The 26,333-nt window shown below is 42.5% G+C and overlaps 1 protein-coding gene and 1 long non-coding RNA gene across 5 annotated transcripts in view; one reads left to right on the top strand and one right to left on the bottom strand.

The window, feature by feature from the left end:
• The window catches only part of LOC132376556 (uncharacterized), a 130,879-nt gene extending 124,664 nt beyond the window's left edge, over window positions 1–6,215 (bottom strand). Inside the window, exon 1 of the long non-coding RNA XR_009506350.1 lies at window positions 6,017–6,215. This is a non-coding gene — a long non-coding RNA (uncharacterized LOC132376556). The remainder of the gene's footprint in view (window positions 1–6,016) is intronic.
• Window positions 6,216–7,511: 1,296 nt separating this feature from the next.
• On the top strand, window positions 7,512–13,028 carry LRATD1 (LRAT domain containing 1). 4 transcript variants are annotated; one of them, XM_059942187.1, is made up of 4 exons: window positions 7,656–7,741; window positions 8,727–9,919; window positions 11,625–11,656; window positions 12,460–13,028. In XM_059942187.1, the coding sequence occupies exon 2, from the start codon at window positions 8,763–8,765 to the stop codon at window positions 9,642–9,644; it is 882 nt and encodes a 293-aa protein (XP_059798170.1). In that variant the 5' UTR covers window positions 7,656–7,741; window positions 8,727–8,762; the 3' UTR covers window positions 9,645–9,919; window positions 11,625–11,656; window positions 12,460–13,028. The 4 variants fall into 4 exon arrangements, with proteins under 4 accessions (XP_059798171.1, XP_059798170.1, XP_059798169.1 ...); XM_059942186.1 differs by having other exon boundaries at window positions 11,625–13,028; XM_059942188.1 differs by having other exon boundaries at window positions 7,512–7,741; window positions 8,727–13,028.
• Window positions 13,029–26,333: the final 13,305 nt, after the last annotated feature.

Genomic DNA, 26,333 nt, shown 5'->3' with positions numbered 1-26,333 from the left:
AGACCTTTTTCTGGGCCAGACAGAATTCTGGGCTAGGTGCTTTTAATGTATTATCTCAGTTAATACTCACCAAAACCCCTTAAAGGAAAAATACTATTATTCTTCTTCTTCTTCACATTTTAAAGATGATAAATTGAGGCACATAGGAATTCAGCATCTCACCCAAGGCCATACAGCTAATAATAATGGAGCCAGCATCTGAATCTAGCCACTCTAAAAGAGAACCGATCCATAAAACCTGCCCTACGATGATAAGAGGACAAGCTCAGATATTAGGATCAAAGGCAAAGACACAGAGAGCAATTAGGGCAACATTAAAGCAAGAGGGATGATGGAATGGGAGCAGGAGACCACGCACACTTGAAGCTCCCTGCCCTTGGTAGTTTAGAAATAGGCTGAGTACGTGTTAATAGCAGCGGTATGTTAAGTATATGTTTTTAAATAGAAACCATACTTTATGAACTATGTGCTATGTCTGCAGTCAGATCCAAACTTTTGACAACTGGACAATAAGTAAATATCTCATTACAATCAATATAATTACTGGGCAAGGAAAACAAAATGAATCAGCATCGGCAGTTAAAACAATGCACCATGACGCCCGAAGGAAAAGCCCTAAAGAACAAGTGAAATGTAAACCTAAGTGGCTACTTCACTCCTGACTGTTCTAAAATAAGTACTTTTCCCCTTTTACTAAATTCTAAAGTGTCTCTAACAATTAGCAATGTATTTATTACAAGTTTACCAGAGATGCCCTGCTCTGTGGTATAGGTTGCAGGGGAATTTAAATGGAAGGGAAAGGAATGGGCAGAGGAAAGAAAGGGAGAAAAAGAGAGAGAGAGAGAGAATTCCTCTGATTCCCAAGAGCTATCACCATCCATTCAATTCTATTCAACACCTGTGCATTGAACTTCCACCTTGCAGCATGGAAAGAACTCGGTGATGGGGATACTGGTGGAAACATACAGATACAGTTCCTCCTTTTAAAGAGCTCATAGACATAGATAAATAACTAGGCAGCGTCAATATAATCGGGAAAGACCAGAGTGCACCATGAACAAAATCTAAGGCAGATGTGGTAAGTCAGAGAGGGCCACCAAGGAGGAAGTGAAACCTAAAAAACCTTCTCGCCAGGGGGAGATTGGAGGAAAGAATCTTAGCAGAGGGAACCGAAGCAGTAACACAAGAAAAAGCAATGAAGCAGGGGCAAGGTATAAACGAACAACCTGAATTAGGAAAGCTGAAGCAAGATCCAAGAGGGCAAGTAGCAAAAGACAAGGTGAAGCAGCAAGCAAGGGTGGATCTTGAAGCCGCCGTATGACTCGGGATGTTTTCCTAACATCGATGTAGAGTTACTGAGGAGTGGAGGGAGAGTCAGGCAAGGGAGGCACCCACCAAATGTGCATGTTAGAAATCACTCTGACCTACTGTAACAGGGAACTGTGCTCAGTATTCTGTAATAACCTAAATGGGAAAAGAATCTGAAAAAGAATAGATACATGTATAATACATGTATCACTGAATCACTTTGCTGAACACCTGAAACTAACACAACAATTGTTAATCAACTACACTCCAAAATAAAATGAAAATTAAAAAAAGGGGAGATCATTCTGGTTCCAGCGTGGGAGATGACTGTGGAGCAATCCTGGGGTCAGAAGAAACAACTCATAGGCTGTGGCAGTGAGTTAGACGGGAGTTTCTGGTGACTGGGACTAAGGGGGCAGCAGCAGAAATGGACTAAAGAGGAAAGATGAGAGATACTCACTGGGGAGAAACAGCAGGAGGTGGCATGGTCCTATGTGACCTGAGGATGAGGGAAAGTGACAGATGATGCCCAGGCACTGGCTCGAAAAACTAGGAGGGCAATGGTGCCTGTCCCCAAAAGGAAAGACACAAGGGGAAGCACATGTTTCCAGATAAAAGCTGTGCTCAGCTTGGGATATCCTGCCCTTTTGGTGTCTGGGGGACAGCCACAGGGTCAAGTCTTCTAGGCTGTTGGATATTTGGGTCCGGTGTTTAGGAGAGAGACGGAGCCTGGAGATTTCCATTAGGGAGTCAGGACATGGTAAGATACGAAAGTCAAAGCAGCAGACAAGATCACAGGATGAGAACGCATTGGGAAGAGAAGCTGGGAAGAGAATTCGGAAGAAAATCAATATTGAAAGGACACGTTGAAGGAAATGAGCCCACAAAACATCGTAGGAGGAACAGCCAGAGAAGCGAAGGGAAACCAGGAGACCATGTACAGTGGAAAGTGGAAGAAGAACTTATGTCTATAAGGAGGAAGTTGTCAGCTGCATCACTCGCTTCTGGGAAGCCAAGTAAGGTAAGAACCCAAAAGTATCCATCAGGTTCAATACCGATGGACCACTGGTCTCCCTGGTGAGAGCTGTTCAGTGGAATGATGGGTGCAGAAGACAGCCTGTGGTGGGGTGGGGTAAAGGTGTATTGACAATTCTTTCAAGATAAGAGTGTATCTCAAGGGAGGTGTATAGTCAGGGGATGTTTTTAAGGTGGGAGAGACTTAAACGTGTTTACATGCAACTGGGAAGGAGCTAGTAGAATAAGTAAGATCATAAATGATGGTGAAGAGAAGAGGTGATTGAAAGAGTGAGGTACGAGGGGATGACATTCAGAGTCCAGTGGGATGAACTGGTCTTTGAGAGGAATGGGGCCAGAAAAGGAACAGTAATAGGAGGGGAATTCAGAAGCAATACGAAAAGCAAACCCAGGATTTTCATCAATCAATCAATCAGCAGCCAAACAAGGAACGTAAAACCTGGGAGCAGAGAGTTTCCTTGTTCACTCACGTTTCTGCTCTAACCACAGCCTATTTGCACAGCGAACTGGAGTACAGGAGTTCAAACAACAGAAAAGGGAAAAAAATCCTCAGCTCTGCCCCACGACTACAATATAACTTTTTAAAAAACCACTTGACTTCACACACCTTTGAATGGAAACATATACATTTACCAGCTTAGTATGAGCAGTCTAAAAGGAGGCTCGCTTCTGTTAGAGATGGACCACAGAATGTCTAGAGTACCTAATTCCAAATATTTATTAAGCGCCTATCTTCAAGGGCTGTCCCAAGAGAATAAGAATAATTTCTTACATTTGAGTAGAGCTTGACCAGTAATTACTCTGCTGCATCTAGAATGCTTGGTGAGACTGTTTAAAACACAGATCCCTAGAGCCCATCCTGAGATTATTTCACTACATCCGGGACAGAGCCTGGGAATCTATATTTGTATCAGGGTCCCGGATGATGCCACAGGAGAATTTGGAAACCCAATGCTGTATATCAAAGAGCAAACCTTCTTGTACATCAACTAATTTAGAACATGTACCAGGTGTCAGAGTACTCAGGTTGGTGAAGATATCAGGATGAGTATGCTGACTGCCTAAGGCAGTCAAGGACAGGGAAAGGGACAGTTCCCAAAAGGTTAAATGCTAAAATAGGGCATACAATAAAATAAGCAGCTGTGTTGAACAACACTTGTGTACGTTTGAAATATATTTTGCTTAAAATTGTTGCACTAAAGAGCTGTAGGTTCATACAATAAAACAGCAAAATAGAAAATCATGAAGACATTATAACTGAAAGTAATCTAGATTCATTCATTCATTTGTTCTGTACGGATTTAGCAAATATGTATTGAGTGCATACCATATGCCAGTCATTGTTCTTGTAGTACAAAGATAAAATGAGCAAAACAGACATGATTCCTGACCTCGTTCATCTTACAACCTAGAGGGAATACAGACAACAAAATATGTAACTTCGAGGGAATGTGATTATTTACCCCATCTCTAATTTTGTGGCAATCACAATAACAAATGACAACTCTCTTAAGTTTACACATGCAAAGAGGAGCAGACATTTTTATCTCCTGAGAGGTTACAATCTTCTGAGTCACATAAACTTCCCTGCTCACTAAAGGAAAGTTTCCTTCCAGAAATTTCTGTAGGTTTTTGAGGTGTGAAAGAAAGAAAGAGACAAACATGGGCATACAATTAAAAGCAGAAAAAACATTTTTAGCAAGCAATGATATAAAGCAGATGGAGAGAATGGACACTCCTTCTGAACCCCTACCTAGAGGGCCAGTTTTAAAGGATGACAGTTTGAGCCAAGGACCCGGTCAGTAAAATCTGGGAGAAAGTATTTCATACAGTGCTAAAGGAGGAACCAAGAGGAAAATAAGGAGGATGATACACCAGACGGCACCAAAAGAAAAGGTAACACACGTATAATTGACTCCTTATCACTCCTCTGTTTACCATTGTCCATACATATTCCTCAAACCATGAAGTATTCACTTAAAAACAATTCAAAATACTATGGGATACAGGATGTAATCAGCCCCAGGGCTCACACACAGAAATCTATACAGAGTTGCAGACTCTAAATTAGTCTCAGGATAGACAGAGCAATCACCACCTTAAGACAGAAGCAGTGCCACACCCTGGCCAGGGACAGCCTTGGACACTTCATCTAGGGTTAACGTTTGCCTGGGGCAAAGGAGAGACAGAACTGGACAGTCATCTTAACAAGTAGGACATGGGACCCTCTCCCCTCTCCCCTCTTCCGAAAACAAAAACAATAATAATAATACGTAGCATTGATTGAAAGCTTACTATGTGCCAAGCATACTTGCCTGCATGAACTCACAACAACGCAATGAGATAGATACTATTTACCCACAACCTTCATATGAAGAAACTGACTCCTGGAAAAGTTAAGTAACTTACTCAAAGTTATCCAGAGCCAAAATATTGAAGTAGAATTCAAACTACAATAGTTGGCTTCTTGAGTCTGCTCTTTTGATGACTGTATTCTGCCTCTGGTGACACTGTATTTCCTCAGTGGGAAAGAAGGCAGGATGGGGTAAGAAATAATAGACAAAACGATTAGCAAACAATATTTTGTAATGAAAATAAAAATTGGGTTTTCTAATATAGATATCTGATTGGCCTATTTCTTACTTTGTTATACTTCTAATTGCCAAAAGGCCAAAAAGAGTAGATGCATTTTTCTTAGTTTACTTTTAGTTCTTTCTTCCCCATGCCTCAGAGACTTAATGTGTTCTCTGCCTTCTGTTTCAAGGGGACCACGGGGCGGGGGAGCGGAGGGGATTCTCAGGGCATTTATTTTCCCTGGTGATTAGTAAAGCAGTAAGCCTTTTATCCTGGCAGGGGGAGGGGATGGAAAGGAGATTCAAAATATTGCATATTGATATTTCAAACTTTTGGCACTGTATCTCAAAGCCCTGACAACATTTTATGTTAATTATCCTTTGAATGAAGGGAAGTTAAGCAAAGAAGAGCAGCCTGCTTACTCTGTAGTCTGGAGCAGGGCGGAATAGGACAGGTAGAACGGAACACAGCATCCCATGCAAATATGTTGTAAATGTTTGTGCACAGGATTTGATCTTGGGACAGACAGAGGATAAAAAAATGATTCAGTGTCAAGCCCTGAGCTACTTTCACTGAGTTCCTCTCAGACACCAGTAATGAACTCTTCAGATACTCCTCGCAGAGATCCCTGAAGTCCAGTTTATAACCAGGCCCATAACTCACTTCTGATCTCTGAAGCCACTTGTTCGATTCTCTGGACTTCAGGGCCAAAATGAGTTGTTTATTATTTATAGCAAGTATAAAAAAGGTCATCACAAGCTGTGGTCAGTTCCAAGGATGGCAGCTGGTATTCTCATAACTTGCACGTGGGCAATGGCAAAATTTTTAAAAAGATTTATGCACATCAAATATATACAGATGGTCATTTTAAAGCCACTTTTTCCATCAATACTTATTAACCATCTAATTTGATAAATCACTGTATTTGGAGGCTGTGGGTTATACAGAGGCCTTCAGAAAGCAAACATGAACTGGAGACTCTGCAATTTGAAAATATTTAAGCAGAATCATCTATCAAAATTTTTTTTTATAATATGTATCAGTCCTCATGTAACCTGGGGCCGATCAGCTAACTTCTCTGGAACACCAGTTTTCTTACCTTATGCAACACGATTTTATTCATTCAACCAACAGTAGAGCCAGGTTAAAGACTGGTCCTGAAATCCCATAGACCCTGGATAGATGGCTGGCGCTGGTATTTGGGCCTCAGTTTCTCATTTGTTGCAATGGGGATGTTAGTGAATCCCCTACAGAGGCAGGGAGATTAAGTCATTTACTTAAACATCAAAACGTAGTGCCTAGCAACTTGTAAGTGGTCAATACTTGTTGACTGTTTTCATTTTCGTTACTGCTGATGGAACCCATTCTATACCAGTACTGTTAAAAAGGTCCAGAATACAAAATTATGTAGAACACAAGTCAATCCTCAAGGCATGCACTTTGTAAAGAGGAAGAAAGTCAACAGAGATGTGTAATAAAATGGGATGAAAGCACTAAGAGTTTGTACCAGCTGCCAAGGGCGCACAAAGAGGAAGCACCCAGTTTTCCCTGGGTACAGAGAGTAGGCTCCACCGAGAAGCTGCTGGAGCCCAGCCTTGAAAGTAGAACTAGATGTCTAAGAACTCTTCAGGTCTTAACGTTATAAGCTTTTTAAACTGTTGATCTAAAATTTCACACGTGTGAAAGTCACCTTTCAGCATCCCATATCCAGAGCGCATTCATTAACTTTCCATCCAGGAATGAAATCATTAATTACTGCTGGACACCCTTCTCCCACGAAACCAAACAAAAATCCCTTAGCAATGGCAGTTCTGGGGGTTGGAAAACAAGATTATGTCCCACTGTCGACATTCCTGATGCGCCCCCTTCACAGACAGACCATTGGAGGCCAAACTCTGGCCCAGTCAGGGAGGGGGTTGGTCAAGGCTCCGACTTTTCATTCGCGTTTGACACCGCGCTCCTTTTAAACCAGGCGCCAGTGCTGGGTCAGCAGCTTCGCACAGGTCAAAGGAGATGAATCGAACACCGCAGGCACAATTTCAAAGGCATCGGTGCCCGGCAGGAAAAAGTCTGTGCGCCGAGGACCAGCCCAGGGGCCCTCAGGAACCCAGGCTCAGGGGTCCGCAGCAGGGCCCCCGGGTGCCCGCCTCTGACAACGTCGTTCCCCGCCCGGGGCCGCGCAAAAGGCTCGGGGTGCACCGGGGATTCTTCTCCACCCTCAGACTCAGCTTGGTCGCTGGAGTCTGTTCTCCCGGAACGGAGAACGCGGTCGGACGGCGCGCCCAGTCAAGATCGGTAGGCAAAGCTGCTGGATGGAAGCGGGCCGAGCCGTCCTACGGAAGCGCCCCGCCCCTCGCGCGCTCCCGGCCGGCGCTCACACCTAGCTCCCGGGGGCGGCGCGCGCGCCGGTGCGCGGGGGCGGGGCGGGGCGGGGCGGGGCGGAGCGCGCGCTGGAGACCCGCCCCTGCTCCCCGCCCCCTCCGGCGGAGATTGACGAGCCCTGGGCATCAGCCCCAACCAATGAGCGCGTCCGGGGGCGGGCCCTGGAGCCAGCTGCTTTGGCTACTTAGAGTCTTCGGCTGGGCTGTAAGAAACCAGAGCGGAGTCGGGACTGCCCAGGTGGAGCAGGCGCCACTGCCAACGCGGACCGGCAGGCGCACGGGCGTCGCGGCGGGGACCGCACCGCACGGATCCGCGCGGGGCAGAGCCGAGCCGCAGCCCCACGCGCCGCCCAGGACACGCTCGTCACCACCACCTCCGCAGCACCCATGGGGACCTGGAGACTTTAAAGGAGTTTGGGGTTTCGGGAGCAGGGAAATCACGGGTACGGAGAGGCAGCTTTCTTTGCCTTGGAAACGTGTTTTCTTCGTCCGATTGTTTGGACCCTGTGCCGGGTAGGAGGGAGAGGGGACTTCTGGCTGAAAGTGGGCCTCGCCACACAACCCGCACCCACACCGGCACACACACACCGCACTGGCTTCCCCCATCCTTCCCTTGCCTCTTTGTTAGGTTATTTTAGACAGAGCAGCCTCGCCCTGGCGCAGCCAGATTGGCTCTGCTGGGGAGAAGGCAGGAGAACTAAGGGGCAGAGTGCACCTGCCTGTGTGGGCAAGCGTGCCCGGGTGCGTGGGTGTACGTGCACTGGCGAGCGTGCCAGCGTGGGGTTGGAATCGTGTACGAAGGTGGGGGTCTGAGTGTGTCGTCGCGAAGGTTTGTCATTGCATGTGACATTAGCACACCGGTGTACCAGCCTGTCGGTGTCTGGACTCCAAGTGTGCAAAATTGTGCTGGGGTCAAGTGGGTGCCCATGAACGTGTCCGATGGTCATTGTGCGAGGCGCTGTCGGGGAGGAGCACGGACCTAGGGTAAAACTGAGAGGTGGGCTGGAGAGGGTGGCGGCTGAAAATGTGAGCGCAGCTTGCTCCAAGCTCTGGGGCCTGAGGCGCTCCTTCTTTCTTCCAACCCACCCCTCCGTCCTTTCCTGGGTGTCCCGACTCCCACGCTGCCACAACCCGCGCTGTCCTTCCCACTGGGACCCCGCACGCCCTCCCGCGCTCCTGCCTGTTCTCTTGTGGGAGTTGGACCGGGTTCCCGTACAAGGTCCGAGGCTGCGTGGTGGCGTCCGCTCTCGCCCGCCGGACTGCTGGCTCCCGTGCCCGTCCTGGCCCCGGGGAGGCAAGGTGGACTCGGCCGGGGCGGTTGACTCCAGTGCAGGCGCGTGGGCGGCCAGGTCCCAGGGGCACTGCTCGTCCTGGGGAAGGGCAGCGCGACTCTGATCGTGTCTCTGCGTCTCCTCTGTGCTTCCACAGATCCCCGCTTCTGGCCCTCGCCTCGCCGCGTCATTGATGGGCAACCAACTGGACCGCATCACCCACCTCAGCTACAGCGAGTTGCCCACTGGGGACCCGTCGGGGATCGAGAAGGACGAGCTGCGGGTCGGGGTCGCCTACTTCTTCTCGGATGAGGAGGAGGACCTGGACGAACGAGGCCAGCCCGACAAGTTTGGCGTGAAGGCCTCCCCGGGCTGCGCCCCCCGCCCGGAGAGCCCCAGCCGTCGCCGCCGCCACCACCTGCTGCACCAGCTGGCCCTCAACGAAACTCAGTTCTCCGCCTTTCGGGGCCAGGAATGCATCTTTTCCAAAATGAGCGGCGGCCCTCAGGGCGCCGACCTGAGCGTCTACGCGGTCACGGCGCTGCCCGCGCTCTGCGAGCCCGGCGACCTGCTGGAGCTGCTGTGCCTGCAGCCCGCGCCAGAGCCGCCCGCGCCCGCCCCGCACTGGGCCGTGTACGTGGGCGGCGGGCAGATCATCCACCTGCACCAAGGCGAGATCCGCCAGGACAGCCTGTACGAGGCGGGCGCGGCCAACGTGGGCCGGGTGGTGAATAGCTGGTACCGCTACCGCCCGCTGGTGGCCGAGCTGGTGGTGCAGAACGCCTGCGGCCACCTGGGCCTCAAGAGCGAGGAGATCTGCTGGACGAACTCGGAGAGCTTCGCCGCTTGGTGCCGCTTCGGCAAGCGGGAGTTCAAGGCGGGAGGGGAGGTGCCGGCCGGCACGCAGACCCCGCAGCAGCAGTACTATCTCAAGGTGCACCTGGGTGAGAACAAGGTGCACACGGCCAGGTTTCACAGCCTGGAAGACCTCATCCGCGAGAAGCGCCGCATCGACGCCAGCGGCCGCCTGCGTGTGCTCCGGGAGCTCGCCGACCTTGCGGACGACAAGGAGTAGCCCGGGGTGGGGGAGCCGCCCGCCCCTCCGGTCTCCCCGCGCCCCGCTCCCTCCCCCGCACGCGGCCTTCCAGGCCGGCGATTCAGCACCCCCCGACCCCCTTGAGTGGCCGCCGGCAGCGGCCAGCGCCCGGGCTGCAGCCTCGCATCTTTCTGGCAAGTGGCAGGTAGTCCCAGTAACTGGTCCCGGGACTGAAGAGGCCGCGCTCGCCCGGCTGAGACCCCCAGTGGTGATGATGGTGTTGGGAGACCCAGCGTGCGCTTGCCCCTTGAGTTGTAAGTGGGGAGAGGAGAACGGGCCGAGGGGAGCAGGGACAAGGCCTCCCCCAAGAGTCACTGGTCTAGTGACTAACACCCGACCTACTAGAAAGGGACCATCACCGCCCCAAACGTGCACACACAGACCGGTGGGAGGTGAGAATTGATCCTTTCAGGGCATGGTTCAGCTCCAGTATGGATGTGTCTGTCCCCAGACTGCAGGGTTTCCAAGAAATCGAGCCTGTCCCTCATGCACTTGTGAATAATTCCACTAGGGAGCAAGCACTTCGGGACTCCGGGTTATCCCGAGGCTGTCCGGGACTTTTTCACCTCTCCAGTCCCTGGTCTCCTGACATTGTATCCCAGGCTCCGGGCTAAGCTAGACAGCGTTTGCTTCCCGTTCTTTCCACCGAGGGAAGCGAACGCCACTCCCCACCGGCGTTTGCCTGTGAGTCTCCTTTGCTGGCAGAAGGGATGCCTTCCCGGTCCCGGGAGGATAATGGCGCAGCGAATTTGGTGAGGAGAGCCGGCCCCGCCCCCCTGGCCAAGAGAAGGTTCACCAGGTGTCCGTGAACTTGAATCTGACAAGGGCGCTTGTTCTCAACCCTAGATGGTTCCCTCCTTGGGCTGCGTTTCAAAAATAACCACAGTTTTAAAGGGGTTGGAGGAGACGGAGGGGAAAGACGTGGCAACATTCCAGAAACCAGCATTATTACAGCACCATAGCCAGTGTATTTAGTTTGGCTTTTCCTAACACAGAAATCTCAGAAGGTGGGGAAGTGGAAATAAAGTCTTAAAATCGAGAGAGCAGTTGTCCAAATATGTCAACAAAGCCTATCGTGTTGATGTTTTTTTATTGACCATTTTAGCAACATGCTAATAAAATTTCAAATTGAAATTTTTATTTTCATGGCTTTAATCCATGATAGTTTAAATACTGGGGGCCATTAAGAGTGGATTTAGCTAAAAGCTTAGCTAACATTGCCTTTTCACTCTATTTTTCTCAAACCTTATGAGAATTCTGGTTTTGAATATTGTAGTTAATTTTTTGGCTTTAACGGCAGCCCTATAATGGTGGAGTTGTTAATCCATGTGTATATTGTGCTGAATTTCCGTCAGTTAAGGGGTTTACTGCTTCGGTGGAAATTGCTAGCAGGTTCCATGATGTTAATTTCTCGATATTGTATACCACTACCATTCCACATTTGCATTTCTATTTTTCTTCCTCTCCCCCTGATCTTCTTAAAAAACGAGTGTAGAATTGGTGGCTTTTTCCCTCTTCTCTTTAGCCAGTCCCACAATTCATTCCTGAAAACCGGAAAGAACTTCTAGGATCAGGACGATCGTATGGTTTTCAAAAAATTAAGGCTGTCTGAAACCCCTTCCTTGGGTAAGGACTTACCAACTTCTCTTCTGTGCTGCAGCCCCAGCCTGATTAACTGTTACTTGATTCAGTGTGTGTCAGACACACCTCCAGCATCTACGTTCTGTCCCTTCCAGGGGAATTTGTCAAATAACGGTGTTTAGCTAATTGTTGCAAGCAATCACCTACTGACAGTTGTGATTTAGTTGGACAGCAAATATTATGGCCAAAGCCAGTTTCTTGGCATTTCAAAAATAATGCAATAAAAACTAGTCGAGGTTAGCTGCGACTGGAAATGCCTTTCTTTTGTTTGTTTTCATGGTAAAATGATTCATCTCTGTTTTGTTTTTTGGTTTTCAGCCTGGATTCATTCCCTGATCTTGACTCAAAAGGTCAGCTCAATGAACTATGAACTAGAGTATTTTTCTTAAGCCTATTGAGTGATTTATTTTTTAAAAAATGTTTAAATGCCTATCTATGCTTTTCTTTCAGCACATACAACAGCAAAACTTTTGTAATAACAAACTTAACATTTGCATGTATGGAGAACTGGAAATCATTTATTTCCCTAACTTATTCCCCTTTCAAATAACAGATGTCGGATCCTAAACCGAAGTTCTTTATTGTATCTACACAGCCCACATTCTTTACTGTGTCCTCCTACTGTATCTTGGCTCTCTGCTGTATTAAATACCATCCTAAGCATTTGTTCGAATAGGACTCCTTCTTGACATTTTGTCTTCTACCTGTCACTCAGAGGGTGGGACTTTAGCAAAAGAAATGAATGGTCTCTCACACCTAATACTGAGATTTATTTCCTCTGATGGCACATAATCTGATTTTGCTCTTACTAAGAGGGTCACTATAACAGAGGCTTAGGTTGATACTTGCTGAGACTAGATTAGCAATAAAAATAAGAGTTTGGCAGCCAAAGTAGCACTCATGACTATATTGGTCTATTAAGGATTGGGTTGATGATGATACTTCTACAAATTCACAATAAAAAAAACACTAGTTACAAAGGGAACTTGAAAGGTCTGTATATTCCTTATATTACTCCTGAAATATTTGTTATCTGTTGGTCAGTGTTAATAATAACCAGTGGCAGAATAATTCTAATTGTAGTGCAGCATGAAGAGGCTATTATCAAGATATTGTCTAATAGTTTTATGCTGGAAAATGTGTCTATTTTCAGGACGTTCTCAATGGGAATGACACCAAGAAGGTGGAAGGTCTCTTGGAAGATGGTACCAGTAGACTTGATTTTTATTGTGAGTAGATATAATATCTCTGGATGTTATCAGAGTTATAGAAACTAAGCCAAAAGCCTCCTGATGTTTTAATAGAAGTCAGGGATTTAGTCTGGGTTTTCGTTATCCTCAAGAGAACAGAGCTTCATAGTAACTTTCATGATGTTGAGTGTGGCCTAGCTGGTGGTCGGTCCCATCAGTGATGTGGTGTAGAAGAAAACTATCCATAGACCCCCATTCTTTCTCACTTTCAGAAGGTGATTCTGAAAAGCAAACTACTAAAAAAAAAGATGAATATTTTTACTTCAAGGAGTGCTTTGCTACACATTTGGTAATTAAGAAAAAAAAAGGAGGTGGAATGGGGAGAAGGGAGGCTAGGCTTACTTCAAACAAAACCAGTCCTGAAACACTGTTATTCTCAAAGTATATCTTTGTATATAAAAAAAAAATTCTGTAGAAGTTACATGTATTGCTTTTCTTTTTTAAAAAATTAAAAGTATATTAATGAGCCAAATAGATATAAAGTTCCTCAGTATTTAAAAATTTAAATGCCTGTCATGACTGTATTTTATTAAATGAAGAGGTACCATCAAGTCACTGAAAGTTATAAAACACTTGTGCCAGATTAGAACATCAAACACAGAAGCAGCTGTAAGTTCAATGATGTTACCTGATTTTACTAGACTTTCAGAATTTTGTTGTTTATCTTCCTCTTTGTGTCATGTTTTTGTGGTGAACACTTTTGTTTGAATAATGTTTTTTTTCCAGAAAAGCATGCTATTGCTGTTTACAAAAGAATTACCTGAGTAATCCATTTATCCTAACAGTCTTCAAACATTACCTTATTGATTATGTTGTGTGTGTGCTTTCAACACCCCTAAGAATTCAGTGTCTTTGGCATCTAATAAATGGAGCAGGGTCAAATTTCAGTGAAATTAATACTAACTGTACAAACATAACAGAGCTACCTGATTTACTTTTATCTACATGTCTATTTTTAAATCATTCTGCTTTCTCTTTTTTAGACAAATGAAGAGAACCTAGTTAGGTGGGCCTTTCAGAGATGATTTGCCACATGCATAAAGGGTCTGCAGGTGAAAAACATAGGCTTCCAGATTTCTGGAAACATTAAGAAACATTCTGGAAACATTTAGAAAATGGTTGTCTGAGATCCAACTCGATACTTTTGCTGACAATTACTAGCTATTAGCAGAATATATATATGTGTGTGTGTGTGTTTGTTTATATACACTCACATATTTATAATCCTTATACATGTATATATATGTATACACATACATATAATAATTTACACATGTCATATATGCAAATGTGCATGTGTACGCATATATATAAATACATTTCTACCTATAGCTAATAATTATGATTTCATTCAGAGATATAGATATATATACACACATACATGCAAGCTATTTAAAAATAAAATGGAGAGTGACTTGAGATCTACAAAAACAGGAGGAAACATTCTAGGGTGCAAAATAGCTAATAAGTAACTGGGACAGCAAGGCAGCTCTGCCTAAAACGAAGCATAAACAGAAAGAAGAAAATGTGGGAGTTGCAGTTAGTTTTAGTCTCACTTTTAGAAGACTATGTTCCTTGTTTCTCTAAAATCGACAAAAGATTCAAAGGAAAGCTGTAAAGATTAGAAAGTAATTGCGAAAGAAGACACAAAATGAAGTGGAGAGGTTATGAGAGGATAAAATAAGCTAATAAGCTTTTCAACAGGGGATACCTGTTCTCCATTCAAACTGAAGACAGAAAAGCTGAGATCTTATTTTCCAACCATTTCATAATTTATAAAATCTCTGATTTCATAACTCATAGGTTGTATGTTTACCTCATTTGAACTTGCAATATAAGAGATTTAAGCATTTGAATACGTTAGGGAAAAGGAAAAATAGTCTCCTCTGCCCTTACTGGAGGTGAGTTTTGTGATTATTGCATTCATGGGCAGCACCCAGATGAACAGTTCCCCATACTGTGGGTTCGGCACATAGTAGGTGCTCAATAAATATAAGACTGGGGCATTTCTCTACTTTACATGGTTCTCAGTGACACTTGATCACTTGGAAAACCAGAAATCCCACCACCTGGCTTGTCTGTAAGGGAAACTTAAATTTCTTTCACAGAAATTGGAGGGGTTTCCCACCTCAGAAGGCTCACAGAAATATAATTTATGAAGCTTAAGGCTGATTTCAGTTAAAGGGTATTCTGCATGTTCTGTTTGCTTCTAGGGAAAACAAAAACAAAAACAAAAAAATGACTATCAAAAATCCAAAGAGAAAATGTTCTTTTATCATTTGCTTGGAAAGGGGAAAGCGAAATAATAATTCTGACAAAGACTTCCACAACTTCATCTCTCATTTACCTCAAGGAGAGATTTTTCTCGCATGAAATCACAAGATTATTCCTTCAGAAGGAAGCTTATTTTTGAAGCTCTTGCTAAAAATCTTCTTTAGATGTGCAGGGGGAAACCTACTAGATTGTTACTTTAACTCTCTGGGAAAATTAGATTTGATGGAGTTTGGTCATGAGTGTTTTTCTAAATAAACATTACTCATATATTAACATTTCCAAATAATTGCTATGCCCATTGGCTTTTATAATCCAATTATTTTTTTTTAATGTGAACATGAGTTCTGAGCTTAATTTGGTTCAAAGAGGAGAGGCTGGTAAAATAGTAGGTGTGGATAGAGCCAATGACTTAAATTTTAAGCATAAAATAAATGCTTCAGAAGTTAATTTGAGCTATAATACATTCAGTGTTCCAAAAAATAGGAAAGATCATATAAGATTTTACTGCTCGTATGCTTCTTAAGGAAATTCTTGCCCTCAATCTGTGAAATAGACATTAATGTTCTACTCAGGCCACAGTGGTAAACTTGAGGGCTTCTTTATTAGAAATATACTGATATTTGCTTTAACAAAGAAGTTATTCTAAAATTCAATCACTTTTCCCTCCAGCAGTCCCACAAGACGCCAGCTCTTTGCTCAGTGCCAAGCCCATTGTTTTCAGGTATCAGATTCTCCTGGGGAATGAGCAGATCTGGTGGCGATTTTGTAAAGCATCTCCCAACTTCTAACAGCACACACTTTAGTGCTTCTCAGCGGAAGTGTTTGCCCAGGGTCTGAGCCAGAGAGAGGCTAATTAAGGTCAAGGGTAGGGCTGCCCCATTTTGCAAATAAAAATACAGGCCCCTCGATTACTTTTGAATTTCAGATAAAGAGGGAATAATCATTTTAGTATAAGTATGTTCCATGTACTATTTGGGACTTGCTTATACTAAAAATGATGTGTTTATCTGAAATTCAAACAAAACTTCCTGTCCAATATATTATCTGGCAACCCTACTCAGGGAAGACCTCACCATCTCTAAGAAGACAGAGGCCTCTGCATTTTTAGAGCTGACAAACAAAGGACACATCTCCCACCCACATCATGGAAGTCTTATCAGATTGCTCACGTGTCTTTATGGCCAAAGCCAGATTCAGGTCCAGGAACGAGCATATAGTCCAAGAAAAGCCTCAGAAGAAGAGTTCATAGGCTCCCTAGTCATTGAGAGAGTTGGCTATGTGTATGTGTAGGTGGGGATGGGGGAGTGTTTCCTGTGTCTCTATTCTTATACCCTTTTGATTATATTTATAGTACATGCCACCCTTTATCTTGGAGGTATGATGAATACTTTTCCAGGTACAACCAAAAATACTCTACGCCACTGTTTTTAATCCCACCTGCTACTTATCCCAATCTGGGTCCTCACCTCGCACCTGGCTATTTCATACCTTCCTCACCTGTCTCTCTCCCCCTGGCTTCTCTATCCAAACACCTGCAGCCACAATGCTCTTTCTCAGTACAGGCCCATTGCTCACAAGATAAAGGCCAAGGTCCTAGGGGGCAGCAGTCAGGGTGCTCCATGGTCTGACCCCTATGTACAACCAGCTGCATTTCTCTCAACTCGCAGGGTTTTACAGAACATGGAGTGTTCGTTCATTCTTTCATGACTTTCTACATTGTTCCCCTTTACCTAATGGCCATTCTTGATTCCTGAATGGAAAACCCTTATTCACGCACCCTTCCTGGCCCATCTCTAAACTACCCCTAGCATGGTTTTAGTAATTTCCTTCTGTGTGTTCCCACTGAATTTGCTTACAGCTCCCCCAGACTTGCCTCGACTGTAGATGTTGTTTACACCTGTCTCTCCCTACACTGAGCTCTGTTAGAAAAGGCCCTGGGTCTTACTTATTCTTGCAGCTGCAAAGTCAAGCTCTTGTGTTAGGCGTTCAGTTAGAGTCTGTTGGATGCATGGGAGAAGTAGGGAAGGGAGAAGAGTTGGCTTCTCCATAAGTATGTGAGCATTGGCCCACCAGCTCACTCTGAATGGGCTATTAACTTATACCTATTAACTTATACGTACTTCGCCCTGAGGACCATGCAGTAGAAAATTCGTTTCTGTTTAGAAAATTAGCTGGAATTCTGAGGCATCTACATTGCATTATATTACCCTACAAATGATGGAAGATTAGCCTTACGTAGTTGAAAAGTTATCTCTGCCCTGGTTATACCTGTACAAGCATTTCTTAATGAATGAACTTCATGAATTTCATTATGATGGAAATACAGACTTTCTTCCTCTTGGTAATTTAATTTCTGCCTAGGTGAGACAGCTTTGAGAGTTGCAGATTTAGAAGGCAGCGGAGGAGTGACTTGTAAGACGTGAAGATGAGACAAGGCATTTCCCATATGGGCCACTTCAGTAAATGGGTCCTCGAAAGCCATGTTAAGTCAGTACAGAAAATGTCTACCGAAAACCCCAGTCCTGTTCCCTTTTGGGAGGTAAGATCTCTCCCAATCTTAGACTAAGCAAATGCACCTATAGCACGTGTGGAAGGAAGAAGAGGATCCCCTTGCCTAATATTCCAGCAGAGGGAGCAGAGGAAAACCAGCCGCCTTTGATAGGTGATGTTTGGACCTCCAGGCTGGTTGAACAGCTAGAATAATTTGACATGATATGAGATGCAACTGAGCACTAAAAATGTAACTCAATTAATGTTTTATAAAATATATATGGTTTTATATATTATATTTTCCCTGGAACTCTTAGGAAGAGCATCCCATGCTTTTCCAGGGAACTATTATTCTCTTTAGCCCCTCTGGACATTTAATATAGTTTAATATGGTTTTGGTGATGGTTATGGTTATCTGTACTTCAGAAAAGCATTTTAATTTGAGATTTTAAACCATAATATCCTGTTGAGAAAAGACGTGTTAAATCTTAAGAATGGAGCACATCTTCAGAATGAAAGATTACTAATTTGGGATTAGATATCCAGGAAAATATGGGTTATGGTAAAACATTGCTTTTGCCCAGAGAGCAATTTCCAGAGGAGAGAGCAGACGAGATTTTTCATCATGCAGCCTCACCATTCTGATTTAAAAAATCAGTGCCCCTCGTGTGCATCTGTTTTATTTGTATATAATTTTATGAGACAGGGTCTACACAAGGCAATGGGAGCAGAGGCAGTTACTCCATCCTCTACAGACCAACAAAGTAAGTGCTTGACAGCCCAGATATGTTCTGCCTTTGTTATATCCTTAAAGACTCCAAGGACTTTCCATAGCTTACCAGATAAAATCCAGACTTCATGGCATCCTTTGAGCTCTCCTCCATTCTGCCACCTACACCCCAGCCTCTGAAGCTTCATCCCCTGACCCCTCATCGTACATTCTCACTATCTGTGCTAAACCACTTACCTCTCTCCAAAAGCCATGTCATTGCATGCCTTTGTTCATGCTGTTTCATTTGTGTGGACCATCCTTCTCCCCTCCTTGACCTTGTATCAAAATCCTCCTCATGCTTTAGGACCCAGTTCATATATCAGCTGTTCTAGGAAGACTCTCCTTCTCCTGAAACACCCGCTACTTTGACAACAGCGGGCCAAGTTAATCCTTTCTCACTGAGCTCCTGTGGCTCTTTACCCATCATTGAACATTCATTCCACCCATTTCATATTCTGATTTTTCAGCCCCTAACCTATGTCAAATACAATTTATTTAAGTTAATGGGAACCAGATTACCTTCTGAAATAGTTTTTTATCTTGAGGCAGGGATCTTGGCATTTTGATCTTGGGTTCCTTAGTAACTAATATCTTGGTCATATTAGATGCTCAACCAATGCTGACTTAATTGAATTCAGTTCACTTAATTCAAAAGCAACTATTCTTCTACAAGAACAGTAAGTGCTATTTTTAAATTAATGTTCTAATGGGAGATCAACTCCCTAAACATTTGTTGGGTCCCTATTAAACGCAAGCCTTCTTTTAGGCCATGTGGATACAAAGCACGGTCTAGACTTCAAGAACTCAATCTGGTAAAGGAGACAGGCACACTATTAGCCATAATCCACTACAACCTGGAATATAGGTCATTGCAAAGATATAATTTTTTAAAAAATACCATAGAAGGTCAAAGGAAGAAGCATTTGGAAGTAGACATCAACTTCAGGAAATGAAAGTCATTGACTGGAACAGAAGATCTGAATAATGTTTTTAAGATAATTACACAATTTTGTTTAGTCTTTATTAATAGTTGAGAAAATAGACCAGTTTTTCATGTTATGTAAATGTAATAGACTGTCTTTTGTCATTTTTATGTAAAATGCTATTTTTAGAGTGTTTGGTCCTACAAATTCTATAGAAGTGAGATTTAAATATACTGAAGCAATGCCCTTTTGCTGTGGAAATACTGAGACTGACAGGTTATTAGCATTTAGTTTACCAATTAATTCACCTCCCAGAACATCTCTGTAGGCAAGATCTTTGATTGATTGATGCACTGGTTGCCTAAGATTTAGTTCACAGAGTTAGGACAAATTCTCTAATGAGAAGCTGTGCAAATGAGGGGCTTCTTGGAGTGAGGCTGGGCCCAAAGCAGTGATGATCTTAGGCCACCTGAGAGACGGAGCTCTCACTCAAGGAGAAAGGCCAGGGCCACAGCCAGGAGGAGAGGGCCACTGGTCAGTCCTGAGCGACAAGGTGGGCTATAGAGAAAAAACAGCCAAAATGTCAGAAGCCATGAGAACACTGGTCAGATGCAGTGTGCAAAAATGTGTCAAGATTAAGGCCATTTTCCCAAGATAGAATTAATAGTTGAGATGAAACTATTGCTAAGAGGAAACTGACAACTCTAAGAAATGATGCTGGCTTACCATCTGTATAAATATTTCAATTTATAACATATTGTGTTTAATTTTAAAATGACCTTTAGAAAAAAACCAGGAAATCTATTAACTTTGACAATATTCCTTCAATACAAATAATAGAATTTCTTTGAAGAAAAACAAAGCTAAGCCTCTTGTCTAAAGAAACCCTAAATTTACTCAGGTGTTTCCAATGGCCTTTGGTGAAAAGCATCCGCTTTCTAAATGCTTCTAATAATTTCAGTAAATATCTTCATGAAATTGAACATATAATACAGGCAAAATGTTCCTTCTTATGTGCAATTCCCATTTGCTTTAAAGGGAGACATCCTAGATTATAAACAAAGATTGAGAAATAGACAAAATGTCCAAGTATACAAGTACCAGTGACTGGATTGCAATTCTTTAAGTGTCGAATCTCATGCTAATGAATTCCAAAGAAAAACAGCTGACTTTATGCCTTTATTTTAATAAGGCTGCGAAAACAGTCCATTTACAGTAATAAAAACCCCTTGTCTTTTAAAAATGCCATACAGAATATTTTAATAAATTAAATTTGTCTGCCTGTCAAATCTGTCAAATTGACAAGACCCCTCAAGGAGTATTGCTGATGTTGTAGTTCTATTCTTCCAATAGGACTACATTTGGAATTTAATATGGGCTACTTAGAGCAAGAATCCATCCATCAGAGTAATTTTAAGTAACAAATACTAACATAATATCTTAAGTCTCCAACCTTTTAACGCCAGGGTGATTTTGTTTCCTTTGCAAACTCTTTCTTTACCTACAATAGGGTCCTAAATACTAGATTTGTCTATAATAACGAATCTAAGGAGGCAAATAAGTTGACATCATCATAAGAGTAACTATTGATGTTTGCTCAGAGAAGTGTAGATTACATAGTCCATTGTCATCCTCACAGCCAACCTGTGTCAGTCAGGTTTTACTATCCCCTGTGTACAAACGGGGGCGCTGAGGCTTGGTGGGAGCAAACACCCAACTCAATGTTACACATCTTGTATTTAGTAGAACCAGTGCTTTAATTTAGGTGTTCTGATCCGAAGCCACTACAGTTTTGTATCTCACAAGATTTTCCTGGAATAATCAAATGTCTCCTTCCACTATGTTCTCATAGGGAAAACACACTTAATATTTCCAGCTAACATGTGGGAGTATTTAGACTAAACCTCTGGTGGCAGTTGATGAACAAAGATGAACTCTTAGATAACAAGGTCCTACTGTGTAGCACAGAGAACTATATTCAGTATCTTGTAATAAACCATAATGGAAAAGAATATGAAAGAATACATCTATGTATATAACTGAATCATTTTGCTGTACACCAGAAACTAACACAACATTGTAAATCAACAATACTTCAATAAAAAATTTTTTTAAAGATGAACTCTTCATTTTTCAAAGTAACGTATCTAAGAGAAGTACGTATTAGGGCATTCAAAAATACAAACCCATTCAAACCCTGGACCAGCCGTGTAACACGTACACTAATCACCTAGACTTGATATTCTGTCTCCTGGAATGGAGTCTCAAATGCATGTCTAAAAGCCAAAATGGAATCAAGCTTCAATACTGTGATTCTTTTGTTTTTCATCCTGAACTTCAGAAAAAGAGATGCACCCACTGGATGATATTCAGGGAGTCTGTATCTATCACCAGGGTCCAAGGCAGTCCTCAGAGGACTGTTCAATAAATATGATGCTGCTTATAATGTTTGGGGGAAATATCTCTCAAAAATAGGTAGAATACCACCACTAACAAATCAATACATGGCATGTTTCTAATTCCTTCTAAGTTTAAAATTCTGGATTTAAAAAAATGTTTGCATGATTGTAATGAAATCTTTCTGGCAATAGCCTGTAATACTTATACAAATTAATGCTGTTTAGTGGCTGGCCGGCCCTAGCAGCAGGGTAAGGCATGAGTCATGCCCTGGAGAGATCTGGCTGAAGGACATATTTATACATGTAAAGAGGCCTGTTTAACTTAGCTAGGAGAGCGCTACCATGAGACACTGCGGTGAATCGATGGTTATCTATATGGCCAGTCTCGTGAAAGAATATCTTATGATTCAACCCATGGCATTTCCATTTCTGAATGGGATTAGTTATTCCTCATGAACCATGAACTCACTAGAGATCAAAAGAGACCAGAATAGATACAATTCAGTAAGTAAACCATCTAGCAGAAGGATGGCATAATGGAAAGAACACTAGATTTTGAAAACCGCATGGCTATAAATCTGACTCCTTGCTTTCTGGCTGTGTGGTCTTGGACAAATCACTGCCCTGGGCTCCTGTTCCTTCGCCTTTGAAAAGGACATCATGAGCTCTAACTCACAGGGTTAGGATGAAGTTAAATTTTAAAATGGGTGTAAAATTGTCCACCCACAGTGTTTTGCATATAAAAAGCAATCAGTTGAATCAGGTGAATCTCAGTTAAGATATTAAGTGAATTTTTTTTTTTTATTTTTTTTATTTTTTTTTTTTTTTTTTTTTTTTTTTTTTTATATTTATTTTTGGCTGTGTTGGGTCTTCGTTTCTGTGCGAGGGCTTTCTCTAGTCGTGGCAAGTGGGGGCCACTCTTCATTGCGGTGCGCGGGCCTCTATTGCAGCCTCTCTTATTGCGGAGCACAGGCTCCAGACGCGCAGGCTCAGTAGTTGTGGCTCACGGGCCTAGTTGCTCCGCGGCATGTGGGATCTTCCCAGACCAGGGCGTGAACCCGTGTGCCCTGCATTGGCAGGCAGATTCTCAACCACTGCGCCACCAGGGAAGCCCCAATTTTTTTTTTTTTAACCACTGAGATTACAGGTTTTCTAACTCCTGAATAGGTTTGCCTTGTTTCCACTTAGATAGTAAATCTTTGGAGAGAATGGATCTTGTCTTACGTTTTTTTTATCCCCCTTAGCATAATTTCAAGTATGTAGTAGATGTTCAAAACCTTTTTGATAAAAATCAGAGGGCTACTGAAATTCATCCAAACAGAAGTACTCTGAGGAAGATGAATGGGGGTGTTTTTAAAATGGAAATAGTAACTATTCTATTAAAGGAAGGACAAATACCTCCACCCAATTTTTTATTCAATGATTATGTCTAAGCTGCATGGAACCCTATAAGGACCACCTGTGGGTGTGTTTCTGTGGTCAGAGAACTTTCCAGGAACTGGTTTCCCATCCTTCATAGAAAACCAGTTCACTCTTATCTGTGTTCCCTGCTGCTAATGGGCACCATGCTTGCAGTTAACTTCTTTACCCTTGAGGTCAGGCAGGATTACTCCATCCCACTTCTTTTTGAGGGGCAGGGTGGGGAGGAACGACTTATGACTTGCTGGTGCAGCCCCTAAAAAATCCTCTCCCTTTGAATATCCTCAGTGTGAGTTTAAGAGTTGTAAACCAGTTCTCTGCCATCTACAGTAGTGTTTTTCTAGTTTTCACTATAGTGTTCCATTTCTTTTCTATCTCAGTGGCTTCGTCAAAGCATCCAGTTTTACCCTCTGTTATTCACTTTAAAGAAACCAGCATCCACTGGCTTCCCCCTAGCCCTGGGGGCTCATAATTTGTTCTGTCTCCTTGTGCTCAGGAAAAGTACTGACAGCTCATAATTGGTCATATTTCTTAGGAAATTTGCATTTCAACTGGGAGCAGTGCTTGCTTTTCTTGGTATAATTTGTCTTACATTTTTGAAGGTAATAATTATTCATTAAATTATATTTGAAAAATTCAGGAAGAAAGAAAAAAATTGTCCATAGTCCTACCACCCATATAAAATCACTATCCACCTGTATGTATTCTCCTCTAATAATATTTAGATGCTATTAAATAACATCTCCATTTTAGCTGTATTCATAGAAATAAATTTGTATATTATATATTTTACTCGTTAATATGCTATAAGCATCACCAGTATCAATACAAACTCCATGTAAACATCAGTTTAATGGTTGCAAATTATTATATTAAGTGGATATGTCAGTTTATTTAATCATTATCTTTATCGTTAAGTTTTGCATTGTTTATACTGTTTAGTATTGAAAACCATGCTGCAATATCTTTGAGTAGACTTCTTTTTTCCTATATTTTGAGTTCTTTCCTTAAAAGATATTTCTGGATATGGAGCTACTGGGTAAATGGATATGAAAGATTTCAGGATACACACACACACACACAATTTCAAGAAAAGAGCTAATAAATAAGGATGCCCAGCTGTGGAGGGTGGGTTTATCATACGTCTATGCTCATGGCACATCATCATCATTGATCTGTGAAAACTTGATTGATTGATTGATTGATTTCCTTTTATTTCCAGTAATCATTCCCTTTACCTCTCTGCTTACCATAGGAGAGCAGTCTAATATGCTTGATATATATATTCCTCTACTTGTATGGGGTCATGTAAGCATGCATTTTTATTTTGTGTGCACGTATGTTAAACACACACAAATAATATTGTGCTATGGACCTCATATTATTACTAACTTTTTTCATCCAACACTGTTTTTAAGATCTGTCCATGTTGTTCTGTCTAGATCTAGCCCATGACTTCTGAGCGCTGCCTGATACTCTGTCCTGTGCATCCATCCTGCTATACGGCTCTATTCTCTAACCAGTGGACCCCCCTAGCTTGCCTCTACTTCTGTTATTACAACAACAGTGCCTGGGAGAAACTTCCTTGCTCATGCCCTCCATGGACCTGTGTAAGATGTATACCTGGAGAGAGAATGCTGGGTCCCAGGGCAGACATAAGTCAAATTGGACTAAGTACTACCTGATTGTTTTCCAGAGTGATTGCTCCAATCCGTACCCTGCACAGCAGAGCACACAAGTTCCTGTATCCATGGTTTCCACCAACACTTGGCATTATCCAACTTTCTAATTATCCCACTCTCACAGTGGCAAAGTGATAGCTCAAGGTTTCATTTGCATTTCCCTAAACATCAGTGAGTTTGAGAATCTCTTCATATGCTTGTCAGTTATTTGTGTTTCTCTAGTCTGATTTGCCTATTTATATCTTTGTCCATTTGTCTAATAGGATCCTAGTTTTTTCTCAATGATTTATATATTATAAATATTAATGATATATTTACATTTTTAATAGAATTTTAGATTTTTGTCTCTGAAAATCTTGTGGTTTTCTTTGCTAGTTTGAGTCATAGATCTTTTAGTTTGCTATATTTAATGTGAATGTACCTATTTAAAATTGGTGACACAGATGTAGAAAACAAACTTATGGCTACCAGTGGGGAAAGCAGGGTTGCGGGGGAGGGATAAACTAGGAGATTAGGATTGACACATACACACTATTATATATAAAATAGATAACTAATAGGGACCTACTGTATAGCACAGGGAACTCTTCTCAATACCCTGTAATGATCTATATGCGAAAAGAATCTAAAAAACAGTGGGTATATGTATAACTGATTCACTTTGCTGTACAGCAGAAACTAACACAACAACATTGTAAATCAACTATACTCCAATAAAAATTTTAAATAAGATAAAATAAAATTGGTGATAAATTCTATTTTGATAAATGCTATTAATTTTATGTATCAATCTTATATCCAACAATCTTAAATCTTTCTTTTTACTTCTAAACTTTGTCAACTATAATAACTTTTTTAAAAATAAGATTGTCGGGGCTTCCCTGGTGGCGCAGTGGTTGAGAATCTGCCTGCCAATGCAGAGGACACAGGTTCGAGCCCTGGTCTGGGAGGATCCCACATGCCGCGGAGCAACTGGGCCCGTGAACCACAATTGCTGAGCCTGCGCGTCTGGAGCCTGTGCTCCGCAACAAGAGAGGCTGCGATAGTGAGAGGCGCGGCGCGCGCACCGTGATGAAGAGTGGCCCCTGCTTGCCCCAACTAGAGAAAGCCCTCGCACAGAAACGAAGACCCAACACAGCCATAAATAAATAAATTAATTAATTAAAAAAAAAAAAAGATTGTCTATTTTTTCCCCTAGAAATTTATAGGAGCTCTTTACATCTTAGGAAAATCAATCCTTTGTCTATGAACAAAGGACTAATTACACCTTTGTCTATGAATGAGTTGTATATATTTTTGCTTGCACTGTGATGAGTTTGCCATACTATTGTGGAATAGAATGTATCAATCTTGTATTTTGTAACTTACTTAGAAAGGTCCTTCTTTTCAAGAAATTCTCTTGTGCTTTCTTTCAGTAGGTTTATATTTTCATTTTTTTAGATTTAAATATTTTATTTATTCACAGTTTATTCTGGTGTAAAGTATGAAGTATGAATCCAAGTTTATTATCATAATGGCTATGCATTGAATAAACCCAGCCATCTTTCCCTACTGATTTGAAATGCCCTCTATATCATAGGCTACATTTTTTGCATATATATGTGGGTCTATTTCTTGATTTTTGTATTATTTTCCATTGGTCACTCTGTCTTTTAATGCTTCAGGTTTATGCTATATAAATTATTATAGCTGTGTATTGTGATTTTAATAGGCAGTAGGACTGATCCTCTCTCATTACTTCCTTTTCAGAAGTTTCCTCAATACTCTTGTTTATTTCTTTTATTTCATTGCATTTGTTTTACTGCACTGAATAGAACA

The sequence above is a fragment of the Balaenoptera ricei genome, chromosome 13, assembly GCF_028023285.1.
Source record: "Balaenoptera ricei isolate mBalRic1 chromosome 13, mBalRic1.hap2, whole genome shotgun sequence".
Lineage (NCBI taxonomy): Eukaryota > Metazoa > Chordata > Mammalia > Artiodactyla > Balaenopteridae > Balaenoptera > Balaenoptera ricei.
This window is presented reverse-complemented; position numbering and strand designations above follow the sequence as displayed.